This window comes from Convolutriloba macropyga, chromosome 13 (assembly GCF_964194025.1).
Source record: "Convolutriloba macropyga chromosome 13, txConMacr16.3, whole genome shotgun sequence".
NCBI lineage: Eukaryota > Metazoa > Xenacoelomorpha > Acoela > Convolutidae > Convolutriloba > Convolutriloba macropyga.
Genome location: NC_134480.1, coordinates 5,218,721 through 5,236,754, shown reverse-complemented (window position 1 = coordinate 5,236,754; position 18,034 = coordinate 5,218,721). Strand labels below are relative to the sequence as shown.

At 34.1% G+C, this 18,034-nt stretch overlaps 1 protein-coding gene across 1 annotated transcript; it reads left to right on the top strand.

Annotated features, from left to right (window-relative positions):
- The first annotated feature begins 653 nt into the window (after positions 1-653).
- On the top strand, positions 654-4,956 carry LOC142352253 (uncharacterized). Its single transcript, XM_075404729.1, has 3 exons — positions 654-1,549; positions 3,136-3,311; positions 3,942-4,956. Exons 1-3 carry the CDS (start codon positions 1,260-1,262, stop codon positions 4,340-4,342), a joined length of 867 nt encoding a protein of 288 aa, XP_075260844.1. The 5' UTR covers positions 654-1,259; the 3' UTR covers positions 4,343-4,956.
- Positions 4,957-18,034: the final 13,078 nt, after the last annotated feature.

The following is an 18,034-nucleotide window of genomic DNA, read 5'->3' as shown; positions in this document are numbered from 1 at the left end:
AAACTTGGAGTTCAGTATGGGTTATGCAAAAACAAGATATGTGATATTTATTCATTATTTGTCAGAAAGCATAATGACGTGACAATGACATTTATAATATTTTTTAAAATAAAAATCTCACAGAAGAAAAAAGAGGAAAATTTAACAGTTTAATTTTTTTTATTTTTGTTCATTTTGCAAAGTATGTTATTTCACGTGACTTTCAAATTTGTTCACACCGCAGAATGTTTGTACGTGAACTACCGTCAGAAAGATGAGTCGAGTCGTTTTTTCATGTAGCATCAAAAATAAATAAAACCAGACAGTCGTAGATTTTTTATTCACGCCGAAATATTAGCCGTTGTCTTGTGCCGAAAATAAATAAAAACATGCATCAATAACTGGCGATTATTTATTATTTGTTCACACAATACTCCAGACCTCAAGCAGATAACAGTTACTTGATAAGAACTTGAAAAATACCAGAGGTAAAAATATTGTAAGCTTATTTACTCAAAAATCGAGCGATTTCCTATCTTAAAACATATGGTCAGTATTTTCATTCGTCGGTGCTTTTATATGGTTTGAGGCCCAATTTAATCTCAATTAATTTTTAATTACTCTCAACTATTGTTTTTAGTTAATTCAATCATAAATAATAGATTTATAAAGCTTTATAAAAATATAAGCTAAGTAGCCGTAATGAAAGTATAATCGCTGGTAGAAAGTTTATAAACATTTTTACGCAAGAGCTCTTAAGTTTATTATTTATATTATGAATTCAAAATAAATAAACCGAATTCATCAGCGTGATCAAATTTTTTCCGAAAAAATTGATAAATTGTGAAGAGATATAAAGTTGAAAACAATAGCTTGAAAAGGCCCGTCAAAAATACTCAAAGTAAAAGTAAACAAATAAACGTAAGAAATCCCTTTTTGAAAGTGATTCTTCTTTAACTTAATTAAACTACTTTAGCATTTCATATTTGATTTAGTTCAAAAAATCAAGAGGAAAAACTCTCATTCGTTTGAAACCATTTCAATTGTTTCGTACAATAATTCACACATTTTTGTTATTCTTAAGTTCAATTTTTTGTCATATTTTATTATTTTACATTACGTGAAGTCGTTATAAAAATTATCATTTCAAGATAAAGGCAAGAATTTAAAAGTAGCCAGTTTTAAACCAGCCTGGTTATAAATACTAACTAGTCTGGTTAATTTAAAAAACCCGGTTTGTGGGTTGAAACGTTATCAAAGAAACCTCAAAGTTGGCAACAATGTCATTAGGAGTTTTCAAAACATTACATGCCAAAATGGCTTTTACGGCTCCCGGAATCGAAGTTCGGCCAGATTCAATACGGTCCGGAGCGGTCGGCAAAGTTTCACAAGATGAAGAGGGGATGGATGTCGAAAAGTTATCGGCAGAGAATTTTGGGAAGCTAATTCTGGATTTGCCCACGCGGGTTGTCTTTCCGGAGTGGGTGACGTCACGAATCGATAATATTGAGAATGAGTTTCAAGCAAATTATACGAACAGACCTTTCACAGTTTTGGGTTTGGAGAAGAGGTAAGAGGAGTTGAAATAAAATTTGTTTGAAGGGGGGTCTAATCAAGCCCAGGTAATGTGAAAATATACCAGAGCTGGATTTGAGCCAGAAGTTCCCCAGATCGTAGTCCCATAGTATATCAGTCCTGATTCATTAAACTGCAATAGTAAATTGATAACTCAGTACTCTCTTTTGGTAAACTAAGGCTATTTTTTCAGAATGTACTGGACATGAACAGAGATCATATTTTTAATCTGAAAACAGACTGAACACCCGGTTTCTGATATTTCATAATGTTCATTCAACAATCATAACAAAAATGAAATTTTTGGGAAAAAATGAAAATTCGGACGATGTACACTGAGAATGATCTTACTTTCAATCCTACTGATCTATAACCACTGCCCCAAGTAATCGCAAGTCCTCGAACTTGGACATCTCTTATAACCCGTTCTCTCGTTTTCTCTTGTTCAACAAGGCCTCATTTTTCAAACCAAACAAACGTTGAACACGTAGACCTTGTAGCTATATCAGGCTTATCTTATGTCATACTAACGCAGGAATATGTGCCAAATAGCATAAATAGTGATTTTGAGGCCTGCAAATATTATTTACCTGAAATGGGCCAAACTTCGAACAAAAAACGAATCTTTTGATAAAATTATTTCCAAAGTTTGTTTTCTAAGTGAATGCGATTGATATTTTCTCAATATTGTGGAAATTTTACCCAGTTTTTACTAACTAACATTCGCAGTTTCTATTATAAATTGTTGTCTAATTTTTTAAAAATATTTTCTGTTCCATTTTCTCCTAATTAATTACCTAATGGATAATATCAAACAAAAAACCTGTAACGAAAGAATTGATATCGCTGTTTGTAAAAACATTTTTGCATAGGTTTTTTTGGAAATTTACAAAGTTACAAAAATGACATAATTAAACCTGCGAGTCAAACATCCAAAATTTTGTCAGTGCGGTTACTCTCTCTTAGAAATTGACAAAAAATTCAGCAAATATTGCAGTACGTTTTATTCATATTTTTGATAGGGCGTGAAAATTAGTTACACCTGAGAGACAAACTCTCTCAGCAAATCAGTACTGTTTTGATTAACTTTTGCTTCTTCTCTCTCAACCTTGAAAAAATGCAATATTCTGCTCATATTAACTAACAACGCAAATTAAAAATCAAGTAAAGTGTTTGCAAAAAGTTTTGGTTTTTTCTAAAAGAAGCGTTACTGTAGAACTTTAAAGTCTGGACCACGAAATTTTGGGCCTTTTCTATCATACCCCCCAATCAAGGGGTAGTTTGTTTACATCGCCTGATGAAAACAAAAACTGGATCTATTCTACGCCCCCCCCCCCCCCCCCCGGGGGGTGTTATGACCTTCACAAATTGTGAGTTGTTATATAGCACATTACTCTGTAAAATGTAGCCAGTGTTCCTCCCGCCGGGTTCAAAAAGTTTTATGCCCCTGTGCTGTGGAAGGGAAGGGGTGGTGGTGGGTGGCTGGGGGGTGAAGTAGGAACCAGTTTCTTCATCAGACACAGATACCCCGAGGTATACGTTCAAAACAGGGCATAAAAATTGCTGCTGTTTTTGTTTTAGTATTCCGGCAGAACGGGTTCGCAAACCGAGTCGTGAGTTCCTGCGAGTGATGAATGAGTTCCGATTCCATCGTGACGTCATTGAGGAAGAGGAGGAGGAGGAACGGAGGAGGAGTATTGTGCAATTGTTACAGTCTCCGAAGGGCAAGTGGGGAATCGTCAGGGCATTTTTTGAAGGTCAGTCATCTTTTTTCATGCCTTGTTCACATGCGTTTTTTTTTTTGGGGGGGGGGGGGGGAGTGAGGTGGGGGGGTCTCCGATCACAACGCCCCCCCCCCCCCGCCGCCGAACAAACATACACACACCTGCATGCACGCAATTGTAGTCCCCATTACCCCGTTAAAGTATATTTAGGGTTATTTGTGAAGGGGGAGGGGGATATAATGGAAAAGGGAGACCTGTTTTAAATCTCTTCTGCCTTCTGCCCCCACTGTCCCAAGCCATTACCCCCCCCCCTCATGCGAACAGCCGCGGCACGTGCAGTTTTTTCAATTTAAAAAATTGTACTGAACCATATAACATTTAAAATTAGTAACGGGGATGGGCGAGGGTTGGGAGGGGGGGGGGGGGGGGGGGATAAGGTAATTTCCGCTTCTTTTATTCAAGTTCAAAATATAAATTTTTCACGTAAATTATCAACGGGTTTTTTCACCTATTTTCGGGACTTTCCCATTATACCCCCAAACGTGTAAGTCCCCCAATACCGTAAACATACCACAATGTGGAGGATTATAATTTTTTTTTTTGGGGGGGGGGGTGTTGTAATGGGGAAGACCCCAATTTTCAACGTCAATTTATCTATTCTAGCCGCGAGGAACTTCTCGGCCGAAGGCGCAATTCGCCGAAGAAGAATGTCTAATCCCAGACGGACCAACACAGCCGCAAGCGACATCTCAATTTCAACCAATCACAGACCAGTAACCGCAGTCCGAGAGAAGTTCGTAGAGCAACTTTCAGGTCCTGAAGGTCAAATCAAAAGCAGTCGGAAATTAAAGTCTGCGATCAAGGTCACGAAACGTGAAAAATCACAATCAAATCGACTCAAAGAACTTGCCAAAAATGGGAAAGAATTAACAGAGGCCGAAGTTAAGGAAGCAAATCAAATTTTATATCAGAAATATTTAGCATCGGGTCAAAATGGTTCTGCCGAAATTTTAGATGAAGATTACGATGATGAATACTTAGACATGGGTGAAAAAGCGAAATAATTTGCAATTTGACCAGGCGAAGTTCAGAAACGTGAATTCTAAATAACTTATGAATTTAAAATTTTCAAAACTTAATTTATCGAAAACTCATTTCTTAATTTTCAAAACTGTTTGCTTACACTCTCTAAAAACTTTGAAAAAGAGCCATTATTTTAGACTGAAATCGACCATTTTACCCAACAAAGACAGCCCAGCATAAAAAACAAATATTGGAATCTGCCATTTAACTTTGCGGTAAGTAAAAAAAAATTACCGAAAACCCCACACAAGTTTCCACAAAATTATAGCCTTTTTATGTTATTGTTGCGTTCATCGGGCGGAGCTACACGTTATATTGAACTGTAAGCTGGTTGAGTGTAAAATGGGAACTGCCCGATATCTCAAGATTGTTTACCTATTTTGTACCAAGATGCAAAGTTCTAGTTGAGAAACTGATAAATAATTGAGTCAGAACAGTCTTTGAATAGTTTTTATCATTCCAAAGTTAAAACCAAATTTGAAAAAAAGAATAAACAAAAAATTGAAAATCATAGTATTTATTTCAATGTTAAATATTGTATATTATGATTTATAATTTGCTGTAAACATTGCTTGTAATTTAAATTCTCAGGCTATCTTAATTAGTGCCCGAAAAAGAAATAATAATAAGAAAGACCCTATACGGACCTAGCTGGGCATGATTTTGAGTCACCGATTGGTTTCAATGACTTTGAAATTTTGACCAAAAAATATCAAATAGGATTTTATCATTCAAAAATCTAAACAATTGACAAAACACTGTAACCTCTCATTTTTGAAATTAAAAAAGCTCAATTTTAAGATTGCAACTCAATTAAACTATTAGATGAAATTAGAAAGAGAGAATGGTAGCTAGTGTGTTTGGTTTTCCAACCTATCAAATAAACATTTTGTTCATGGGGGCTTGTGAGTGAAACGCAGAACAGAAAAGAACAATAAGGAAAATTGCTTGTTTTTTACTGGAGTTTTTAATATAGTAGAAAGGCTCATTTCGAATTTTTAAGGAGAGGATAAAGAGTCAGATATGAATACCAAATAAAATTGGAACTGATATCCAAAAACCAAAATAAAGATTAATCAGTTAAATGGCAACTATAAAAAGTGGTCTCTGGCTTTACTTTTTCAATCTAAAGTATTTAAAATATATCGGTGTGCTCTCTATTTTTGAAGATCAGTTCACATTTTTTCGGTTTTTTCATGCCAGTGAGAAGTCAAATTGAAGTGGTGGATTAAATCACGCTAGAGTAGTAAAGGGAACGAAAAAGCTAGTTGGCTTGATGTGTGTTTTTTTTTCAAACTACGTTGAGAGTGGAGTGAGAAATTGGCACTCAACAAATTTTTGTCTTTTGAAAGCAAAGTGTTTTTACTTTTGCCAATTTGGCTTCTGTTTTCAGTTTTTCTTCTATTAAGTGCTATTTATACGATTAATATGGGATTTAATTGCGCTGTTTGCAATCGCTTGACTTCATCGACGTGCGGTTGTGACTTCAACACTTTTGTGGTTTTAGGGGGAAGTTAATTAATTTTTGGTTTTTCATTTTACAATTTTGTTTCTGTTGTCACCTCACTTAGTATTCTTGATGAAAGGTCTCATTGCTAATGAGGTGTAATTTAACCTAAATAATCGTTTGAGTTTTCAGCAAAAGTTTCTCCTGATTTTGGAAAAAATTGTTCTCAAAAACTTTTAAAAGATTTTAAGTTTTAAGAGTATCTGTTGTTTTTTTTGTCTCTTCACGTAATCTCATTAAGGAAAGGTCTCATAGAAGAGTACTTTTTGGATCAATTAATTGTTTCAGTTCAAAGCTAATATTTTATATGAAAGCGACAAAATTTTTTAAAGAATTATTATCGAGTTTTTAGGTTTGCACGTTTTTACAGTTTAATTGGTTGTCTTATATCTCAGTCTCACTAATGGCGAGTATCATCTCTTGCTAATTTTGCTTGAAGATGCTTAACATGTGGAATTTGTTGCTGTCTGATCGCTTAATCTCATTAATCGGCGAATTCCAGCCAAACTGACGGCTCTATCTTTTAGCTAGCATGTTTTTTGACTGAGATCCGGTTTGCTTTCGTATTGTTCAAGTGATTTTGTGCAGTTGTCTTCAATTGCTCTTTTTCTTTTTTATACCCGTAGAACTGCTAAAAGTTATTTTATGACATTTGACTTTTTTTATTTTCTGATAAAGTTCTCTTACTTTGACGACACTGGCTTTCAAAAATCCTCTAGTTTTTGCCAATTTCTCCTGTTTTTGCTCTTTTTGCTATGTCATTGCATACCACAAAATTGTTGTTACGTGCCCCATTCTAACGATGGGTTGGTAGTATTTTGGTAAAGTGTTGTAATTTTTAGTGATTTCCAAATCATTAACTCCTGGATAATTAATGTTTCAGTGTTTTTGGGCGCATTGAAGGTCATCGGTTTTGTTGAATGTCTTAACCTTATGTTGCTGTAAAATTTTAATTGTCTGGTTTGTTTGTTAAATCAATTCCTTTGTTTGCATTTCAAGACCTGTCGTGCTATGATTTTTATTTCAATTTCATACATTGACACCAATTAATTGAAGTTTATGCTGACCGAACGCTGACACACTGAAAATAGTGAAATAAACGTTTTAATTAGCCTAGAGACTTTAAAAAGGTATCAATTAAAATGTTGAAAAAACCGCAAAAGTAGATAGAGTGGAATAAGTTGTTTTCTAAAGATTTCAAATCCTTTATTGTGAGCATAATATTAGGCATATGGGAAGATGTTGCGGCTATTATTGAAGACATTAGACCAAAATATGTTTGACAATTTACATCTAGAACTTCATGATAACTGTAATGAACTAGGCAATTGAGATTTGTGAGAAAAAACTTGTCACTTCCTCAATTTCCTCACATTTGAATAAATGTTTATGTTCAGTTAAAATATCTAAACAGACTTGTCCCCAAAACTGTGATATTTTTGATATGTGTTCAATTTTGGAAGCAGTTCGAAGCTCTTATAGCTCCACAAGTTTTGTTCCAAGAATATTTGTATTCACAAGGTGATAAAAACAGATTTTGTCCGAACAGCGGGTTCGGTATTTTTTCCTGCAATTTTTTAACACAATATTTGCTCTGTTTTAGCCTGATATTCTGGATCTTTTTCTCGTGAATCTGGATGATTCTCAATAAATTTCGACAAACCTTTACACACAGTTGTTTATTTGTCATCTTTTTCACGAAAAAGTTATTTAATCACATACGTAGAAGAAGCCTGAAGAGTGCGAACTGTCAATAGTTTTTCAATTTCTGAGCTCCAAATTTTTATCGAGAAATAGAATTTTTCAAAAAGTGTTTCCAAGAACTGACGCAGTTTTTGAAGAGTTGCACGTGGCATTACAGTGGTCTTTAAAAGGCATTACTTTTTGTATTTTTGACAAAATATATCGATCGGCAAAGATCGAGATAAAGAAAAATTATGCTAGCACAAAGATACTACCCCCGATCAAATTTGTGAGTTCGAACAATTACATACCACAAATAATAAAAAAAATTGACAAAAAATCAATTTAATTTTTGAATCTATTCTGTTCCCCCGCACCGTTTTTATCACCCGCGCTTTCAAATTAGTGATGTGTCGTTATATAGCACGTTGCTATGTATGAATATAGTAAACTAACCTTGTGGTAGCAAAATTTATATGCCTTCTAAACTGGGGGTCGGACACATAATTGATACAAAATAGTGTTCTCATTTCAATCTCATCTCATATATGCACAGGGTAAAATCTGTTTTAGTTGGTTTTGCAAGAACCACAAAAATATCCCTAAACTAAACCAGTTAACTTTAACTCTAATATTCTACTTCGAAGGTTTTCTAGAAGAGTTCCGTTGCGTCGATTATTACGTGGCCAAAGCCCCAAAATTGAGTATTTATCCTCCATTTTTTCTGACTTTGTCGTGACCCATGTATTAAGATTCGAGATACCAGCTTGCGTTGAAATGACTGACACTAGGCTAACTTAATTGAAATCGGCTTAAATTTACCCTTTTCCCACGGACACGGTATCTAATTACAGAAATGAAAGAAAGCTTAACGAGTGAATAATTTCAGAAATGTCCTCTTGATACTAATTGTGGATTAAGAAGACAATAAGTGGTTTTGAAATACCCATACCACTGTTCATATGAACAATTAAGTCCTTGAATTTGGTCTCGCGTAATTGCTAAAAAAAATTAGGGCAATAAAATTTTAGGCTAATTACACGTCCAGTTTGAATACAATTTATACGCTATTTGCAGCTTTGAAAAATTAATTTGATGATGGAAAAAATTTACCCTCATCTCACGAGAAAATTAAGCTTCCAAGCTCATTTGGAGGTCTTTGGAAAATAAAAAATTGTAAAATAAGAAAATACAACAACTTTCACAATTTTGCAATTGTTGTCTCCACTTATAGAAAAGATTTTAAATGTTTAGCGACTTTATTTCTGTAAACTGTAAAGCAATAAAGTCGCATTTATGAATTTGCATGAAAATTGGAAAAATGTAGGCGTTGAAAAGAAACGAGACTTGGTTTTGCAGCAATTGAACACAAAAAGCCTCTGTATTTTCAATGTTTACACTCAAGAACGAATCATTGGCCGTTAAATTGTTTTTGTTTAACTCACGTTGCGATTAAAAAAGTTTAATAACTTAGCAATGAAATAGCTTTTAGCGCCCGATTATTTCATCAAAAAACTGAAACAGAGGCATAACCCAGGTTTCCCACCATAGAAGAAACTCAAAAAAATTGATACCTGGAAATCTATTTATCTCTAATTTCGACCCACTTGCGATATGAAAAACGCCGAAAAAGTTACCAAACATGATCGAATAATCAGCTGTGTTGTGCTTTTAAGATAACAAGTTGACAAAAAGCGAAGTTCAAAAATACGTTTCATTTTTGAAAACAAGTAAAATCAAAGTGATTATTACAATTAGATATTAAATGAACTCACTAAAATGTTCAGCTTTTTCTTCATAAAAAACAACTGAGACCGCCATTGTCCAATGTACTTCATACAACTAAAAGATGGCAAAAACACAGGGAAAAATAAGAAAAATCAATTGATTTTGCGCGAAAATGGCGGTGAAGCCGTTAAAAACATAATCTTGTCACCAAAAGCTTTGAAAATAATCCGCTGCGCAGTATTTCAAAACCAATTGGACCTACCCTTAGTGTTATAATTTCAATAGAATACGAAAATCCTTTAAAAGATACGAATTTTTAAATTTCTCAAACAATTTATCAAGTCTTGTAGTAACAGTAACAACAAAGCCGAGAAACAAACGATTGAAACTAAAACCGTTTTACAGGTTCTATCATAGCCCACTGGAAACGGTTTGTGAACTGTCTTTAAAGAGACAAAGCTAAAAATTGACTAGAAAACTTTTAAAAAAGTAGAGCTCTAAAATGGAAACGATTTTATAAACAGTGATTTTCAAAAGTCATTACTGAAATGAGATTTCAACAAAAAGAGATGAATCAAACAATTCAGGAAGCCAATTGGGCCTGTTTTTAAGGAGACTAAGTCTTGTGTCTACAAAGCAGCAACAATGACAGACCATTGCCAAAATTTCACAAACAAATTTACGACACGACATTTTTCCAGGCACTTTAATTATAAGACGTCATTTGCAACAACTGTAAATATTGACTTGTTTCTCACCTGATTATCAATGGGTTTTCTTTATTTAAGGTCTACGTAGACATGACAACAAAAGTAAACTCAAAAATTGAAAAGTATTGCAACCTCAAAAAAACTTTTCTTGAAAACAATTGGTTGAAGTCATCATTAAAAACATATAACCAAGAGAAAAAATAAAGTTGGAATCAAAGAAATAGTTGAGACTTTTTATCAGTGATATTGATTAACATGATAACAAAAATGAGAGCAAAACGATGACAATTGGAAAAAACTTTGTTTTAAAAAACGTTTATCTGAAAGTCTTTAAGACAAAATGCTATAAACCAAATTCATTAAATAGGTTCAATTGTAAGTCCTGCGAGAGAATTGTGTCCGAAAGCGATTAAATTTTGCGACAATTGTTTCCAAAAGCATAACTCTTCAACAGAATTAATATTTATTTTTAGATGTGCCTTTTTCATTGCTGTGCAATTTTCGAACTATGCTTTCCTTCACTTGGACGTGTCAATAAAGTGGTAATTCGACACAGAAACAAAACGAACCTGAAAATCTACAAGAGTGCTGAAATATCAAAAAAATGAAACACCGTTTTATCAAAACGAAGAAACCCTTAGTTGAATATAAAACCGTTACAACGTTACAGACACTAAATGATGACTCACAGGAAAAGTGTTTCAGCCTCTTTTTAATGAGACTGCGCTAGAAATTGAGAGAAATAATATTAAATTTTTATTAAGTTCAAAAATTCACCATTACTTTTTGAAACAACGTACTCAAAGTCAGAAAAAAAAATTAGATAAAAACTGGAAGCATTGTCTCGGGTCAGTTATACCCCTTAAGAAGCCAGTTGGATCTTTCATTGGAGAGACTAAGTCATTGGACTAGAAAAGTATAACAAATGAAAGCAAAACATTAGATTTTCATATAATTTTACGAAAACAATTGGTCTGAGCCATAAGAACCATGAGCTTAACTCTGAAACCATAATATATTTGTTGAGCCTCATTTTTTTGTGAATAGTACTTGACAATAATTGAGACCTGACTTGAAATTCTTGTCAAGAAATTACATAAATTCTTTTGAAATATCTTGAAAGCCTGCAACCCATTAAAACCTAAAAATTATTTAACGTAATAATGCATGGTGAGATCACCTAAATTTTTAAACAAATTTTACCAATATTTCAAAAATATTTAAAGCATTTTTCATAATTATCGAGTTTAAATTTGCCAACAACTGGCAAAATTATAATTCCAGAACACTCTTAAAGCCAGCGGGAGTACAACTAGCTGTCTTTTTGAGCTCACCAAGAATATGAACGCAGTTTTAAAATGTCTACTCTCAGCAAACTCGGGGTAAAAAGTACAATTTTTGAACCATTTTTGATGAAGAAAGTCTGAATTCTGAGAAATTTAGTATTGATTCTCGCCAAAAAACTCAGATTGAACCGTTCAGCATCCCTCTTTTATCTTTAAAGATAATATCATAAACACTAACTTTAACAAATTTAACTTGAATAAAAACAACCGAATATCGTCTACTATTAACAACATTTCAATAACTCTTTGTAAAAAGCGAAAATAAAAAAAACATTTTTCATTCAATATTCTACGCTGGACGGGTTTTTTAATGATACCACTCACAACACTCTACGATGATTTTATCGATCGGCCAAAATTGACTGAACAAAAAAACCATTTGAGTATATAGTCCCCCCCACTAAAGTTGGTCGGAACAAATATGATTTTAAAGTATATATGATTGTATGTGATTTTATTTAATTCATGAAATTCTCTCTAACAATGCGAAAGTATGTGTTAATGTAATATTTACATTTTGCATTCTGTTTAACTAAAATTATAGAATGCACCGCAAGATACGGAACTAGTTTCAACGTCAATGTAAAAGTTTAAATCGAAGAATGCATAGAGATTTATCTAGCGCCGACTTAATAAATTTGGAGAGTTGGCATTTAATAAAATATGAAAAAAAAAACATGAAAAAATAGTGAACAAATATGAAAAGAAAAGATATGAAAAATAGTTAAATTGAAGGCTAACTATTTCCAAAAAAACTCCGTATCTCTCGAAAAACAGCCAGATTCAAACAGAAAAAGAATAACATATATTTATTAACAGAAATAGAAACTAAAAATAAGAAAAAAAGAAAAAAAATTAATATAAACTGGATTACACCTGAAAGTTGATTTAAGTCGAAGTTGATATCGGCTGAAAAGCGATAAAAGTATTCGGTTTCAAGTTGGTTTGAGGCATTGTACCCGATACATATATTTATTAACATATATTTATTAACAGAAATAGAAACTAAAAATAAGAAAAAAAGAAAAAAAATTAATATAAACTGGATTACACCTGAAAGTTGATTTAAGTCGAAGTTGATATCGGCTGAAAAGCGATAAAAGTATTCGGTTTCAAGTTGGTTTGAGGCATTGTACCCGATACGAGACCGGATGGCTAACCTTGTAATTACATGCAAAGAAACTTACCATTCGATTCCGGATGTCCATAACTAGGTTAATGTTTTGTGTTTTCAACTAACAGTTTCTGGCCAGGGTATCTCAAACTTTTTCAGACAGTTTTATCTGATAAAAAATACTTGATAAGGCTAGTAAAGCACATTTTATTGCGATTAGCAGTCGGCTTCGCGAATTAAAATTTTCAGCGCCCGCTCAACTTATAGCAGTTTTGACAAAAAAAAGTTAGCCAGAGAGAACATCTTTTGAAATTTTTCGCTTGAACATTTATACTGCTGATAACTGACGAAGACCAAAAATTTAAATCTAAAAATCTGAGGGTTTACAATTAGAGTTAAATTAAAATCATCTCAAATTTCATCTCAAATTCAGGCAAATATACTATCAAAACACAAAATCTTACAAAAAATTTGTACAGAATAATCTGAAAGCTAACTCAAAACAACCGCGTTCCCACAAAGAGGTGTACAGATCGAAGTGACCTCTGATCAGACCAACTTTGAACAAACACACACACACACAACGTGCAATCAAAATACATGGTCTGGAAAAGTCTTCATGTGCACATCAATGTACCGAGAATACGAAAATTTGCCCATCGACTGCTACGGGCGATACAAAATATATCTTAATGGTTATTCGATGTCGTTTTTAGAAGTAATTTGATATACGGAGACTGCATTTTTTCACGAAAACCTCAAATTATTGGCCCTGGAGTAGAAAACTGTTTTTTCTCTCATAAGAGCTGATATCGAACGCAATTATATCAGGAAGATAGTCTGAAATTGTCTGGAAAAAAGTTGCACTACAGTCTGGACAATGATCTACATTTTGTCTGTGTAGAGGCACATTTGCGATCAATTCGAGAGTACATGGATTTTGGAGCACTCCATAATCTCTCATCATGGATCAGTTCGTTCTGGAAAAATTTGATTAGAGGACAATTTTGTCTGGCGTGATCTGATCGGAAGCCATTTGAGTCTCTCCTAGTCGAGACCTGCAGTTTATGAAAGGACCTATTAAAACCAGTTGGGGGTAAATATTGATATAATTTACACGGTCCCTAGTTAATTTCGAGGCTAATTCATTCCATAAGTCCAGCCAAACTCTTTTCAAATGCAAAAATGAGGCAAACTAAAAGGTTCCGATAACATCTGGGTTCGATCTCGTGACCTTCTCCAATCTTACCCAATGCTTAACCAAACGCGCTACATGTCCTAACTTTGAATGAAATTGAAAATAAGGCATCATAAAGGTCGCGAGCATAATTCCAGGACATGTTTTATTGTCCAGCCAAATTCCAGAACACCTTTATTGTCCAGCAAAATTCCAGGACGTATGCTTTAATTCCAGGCAAATTCTAGTACGGATGTTTTAGTTCCAGCCAAAGTCCAGGACATCACATTAGGTCCAGACAAATTCTTTTCATACCCAGTATCTGTCGAGGACAGTTTTTCATACCTTAAATCTTTCGAGGACGGTCTTGTAATATTTCCAGGTCCCGACTATGGTCAAACTCAACCTGAGCTTTGGGTTGCCACCCAAAAGGTGAAGATATTGATTTTCGTTACTAATGACTAATTCTTATTCCAGTTTTTTATGCTATTATAGGGTTGAAAAAAATTTAAATTTGTAAATTTAGAAAATTCACAAGTGTTCTACACAAAAGAGTACATTAAAAACCATAACCAATTATCAAAATAACTGATTAAAACAGGCCAAAAATTGCTAAGACTGAGCTAAAGGCTTCGATTCGAAAATGTTTGGTAAGTTCGATATTTTTTAATATGGATTGAAGAAATTTGAGTTTTTAGAAATACCAGTAATCAGTAGACAAACAGTAAGAAAACTATTGATCAACTCTTGGTGATCAGAAACATCCGTTTTAAATCGAATTTAAGACTTCTCTGCTTTATGCATAAGAACACGTGGACCAAATGTTTTTGTTAATTTGGGAACCAAATACTTTGGTTCTATTTGTTGTGATAGTAATGGAACAACGGAACACTCTCAGAAAGCTGTCAAAATTGGCTATTTTTAAAATTTGCTTAGGAAACGAACAATAACTTGAAAAAAAGGTTTGTTCCTGATTCATATATTGTTTAACGGTGCGCGGATGGTATAATTAAGTTTTTATTTGCATAGAATAAACTGATTTCCCAAAGAAAACAATAAGGTTGTGTTTTGGATTTGATATATAGAAGTTTTTCAATCAGCTAAATTTAATTTGTTTTTCCACAATTCATGTTTTCAAATAAAATGCAATTCTGACTGGATATGAGAATTTTGATGAATTCAATGATAACCAATTTTACCAATCACAGTTGTTTTTAGAACAGTTTTTATTCGCAGTTCTCAGAAATTATTAAACAAATGCAAGAAAATTTTAAATCAAAACACAAAATCTTACATGAAATTCGAATAGAATGATCCGAACGCTAATTCAAATATCCGCGTTCCCTACATTCCCACATAGAGGTGTCCAGATCGAAGTGACCTCTGATCAGGCCAACTTTGGACGAACACACACAAACACAAACTCACAAAGACAGAACACACAGAGACACACACACACACACACAAACACACACACACACACAAACACACACACATACACAAACATACACACACACGCACACACACACAAACACACAATACAATTACACAAACTCAGCACACACAGACCACGCACACACAAACACACTTCATACACACACATACACACACACACACACACACACCACACACACATCGTGCACTCGAATTGCATGGTCCCCGGGTCGAAGTGTCACCGCCATTCAACGCAAAATTATGTAAGATAAGCGGTTAATGCGGAAATTTTTGTAAGATAAGCGGTGAATGCGATGAAATTACATAAATCATGCGGTGAATGCGGTGAAAAAAAAACTTTATCGCCTGGTAGCGCTGAAATTACATAATTTCACCGCTGAATTTAGCGCTGAATTTACATCAATTCACCGCTTCGAAAAAAATGTCCAAATTATGTAAGATAAGCGGTGAATGCGGTGAAATTTCATAAATTCACCGCTCAACTTAGTGGTGAACTTACATAAGTTCACCGCTTAGACAAAAATGTTAAAGATGTTTGAGATCAGCAAAGAATGCGGTGAAATTAATGATGAGTGTGGGAGGAATTGTTAGATTTGCCTTCTCACTAAAACTACCCCTTAATCTTACATCTTTTTGACACTTTTTTCTAAGCGGTGAATTTATGTAATTTCACAACTAGAGTAAGCGGTGAACTTACAAAAGTTCACCACATTTCACCGCTAAATTATGTAATTTCACCGCTAAAAATTGCAAATCTTACAAAAATTCACCGCGCATGTTTTGCAGAAAGTAGAGTGAATTCGATTTATATTCAAACAAAAATAATAGAATTAAGTGAGAGATGGCGCAGTGGAAGAAGAATTGGATGACATGCAGGAGGTGAGAGGTTCGGACCCTCGTAAGAGCGGTGAAATTACATATTTTAGCGGTGAATTGTGGTGAATTTTTGTAAGATCCCCGCTTAGTCTAGCGGTGAACTTGCATAATTTCACCACATTCACCGCTTTTCACCGCAAAATTACGTACGAAATTTGCGGTGAAAAAAACTAACTTTTCACCGCTTATCTTACATATTTTTTAGCTTACATATTTATCTCACCGCTTATCTAACATATTTATCTTGCATTTTTTTCTCGACCCGGGCTGGAAAAGTCTTCCAGCGGACAATCATGTGAAGAATGGTTTGAACTTGTCTGATTAGAGGTCACCTCTCGTTCAGGCATGGTCAAATCAGAGGAGGATTGAAGAGCACATTAGTGTAACCACACGCGGATTAGAGTGCACAATAATCAGATGTGACAATCAGGCGCATGATAGTCTGATTAGAGAAAGCCTTTGAGCGCATTTTAGACCAATCAGAATTGGTTTCGAAAGTACGAAATTCTGATTAGAGACTGTACCGAGCATACAAAAATTTGACCATCGACTGCTACGGGCAATACAATAATTATTTTAACGGTTATTCGATGTCCTTATTTAGAGGTAAATTTTTATGTGGACTCAGCATCTGTTATAGAAAAGCTTAAATTTCTAGTCCTGCAATAGAAAAGTGTTTTTCTCTCATCGGAGATGATATCAAGCACACTTTTATCTGGACAGTCTGAAATTGTCTGGACAAGGGTTGCACTACAGAATGATCTAGTTTGTCTGGTCTGAGGCGGCTCCGAGCGCAATTCGAGCGCGCATTGATTTTCGAACGCAACATCATGTCTCTCATCACTGGTCAATTCGGACAATCTGATTAGAGACTATTTTCGTCCAGTATGGTCTGATCGGAGGCGATTTCAAACTCAACCTGGGTTTTGGTTTATCATCCCATAAGTCAAGATATTGATTTTCGTTACTAATGACTAATTCTAACTTCAGCTCTATCGTGCTATTATAAATTTGAAAAGAATGTTAACAAAATTTTAATTTGTAAATTGAGAGAATTCACAAGTGTTTAGTTCAAAAAGTACAACAAACACCATAACCATTTATCAACAGAATTAAACAAAAGCGGCCAAATGTTAGTACGACTAAGCTGAAAGTATAACCGTTAGAACACCTCAGTTTAAACACTTTTAAATCTTTCTCAAGCTCCGTGATTCTTACACCATATGGTACTTTTTAACAACAGAACAAAAGAGTAGCTACTTGAACAAACTGCTACTGAAAATTAATAGGGTGAATAAATACTGATTCACCATTTGGTGTTTTTTATTGTCATATACTTTACTATTGTTATGTACATGATTCGGTAACTAAAAAATGAATCACCCCCAACCATTCTGACGAGGCACAGATGGTTCTCTCTCGGAACGAAGTGGAGAGAGAAAACTCTGATTTGAAAAAACACAAAAATTCAAAATCTCTTACCGCTGGAGTTGGTACATAACTTCGACTAAAATTCTGAATTTTTCAAACAGGCTTGGGCCAAGTCAGAACTTAAAGACAGAACTAGCAACTAAAATTTCTCTCAGTAACAACTGGTAATTTCTAATAAAAGTCGACCGTCGTGAAACTTAACAAGTAGTTATAAATTTGTCTAGCTAAAAAGATCCAGCTATCCTCGCTGATTTAAGAACGAAGCGCTTTTAAAAATTCAATCTATACTTTATATTTTAGTTAGCATTAGGTGACTTGGTGAAGCAAAAAACTCAAAATCTTTTGTTGAGACTTATACATCTAATAGATAAATCAAAAGCGATAAAATAGCGGTTGATTTAATTTAAAATTTTTGCGGTTCTGTTCAAATCTGAAATATTCTGGATAAAGCCCCGAATTTGATAAATGGTGCGAGCAAAAGAAACAATCATGACTAATCTTTTGTTTTCAACTAAAACAATCTTCAACAATTGCATTCGTGTACATCCAATTATCCTATCAGCAAATTGATTTACGACAAAAAACTTTTTAGTCTGATAACACTCTTTCAACCCGGTTGGCCTATTTCTACTTTATAATTAAACCT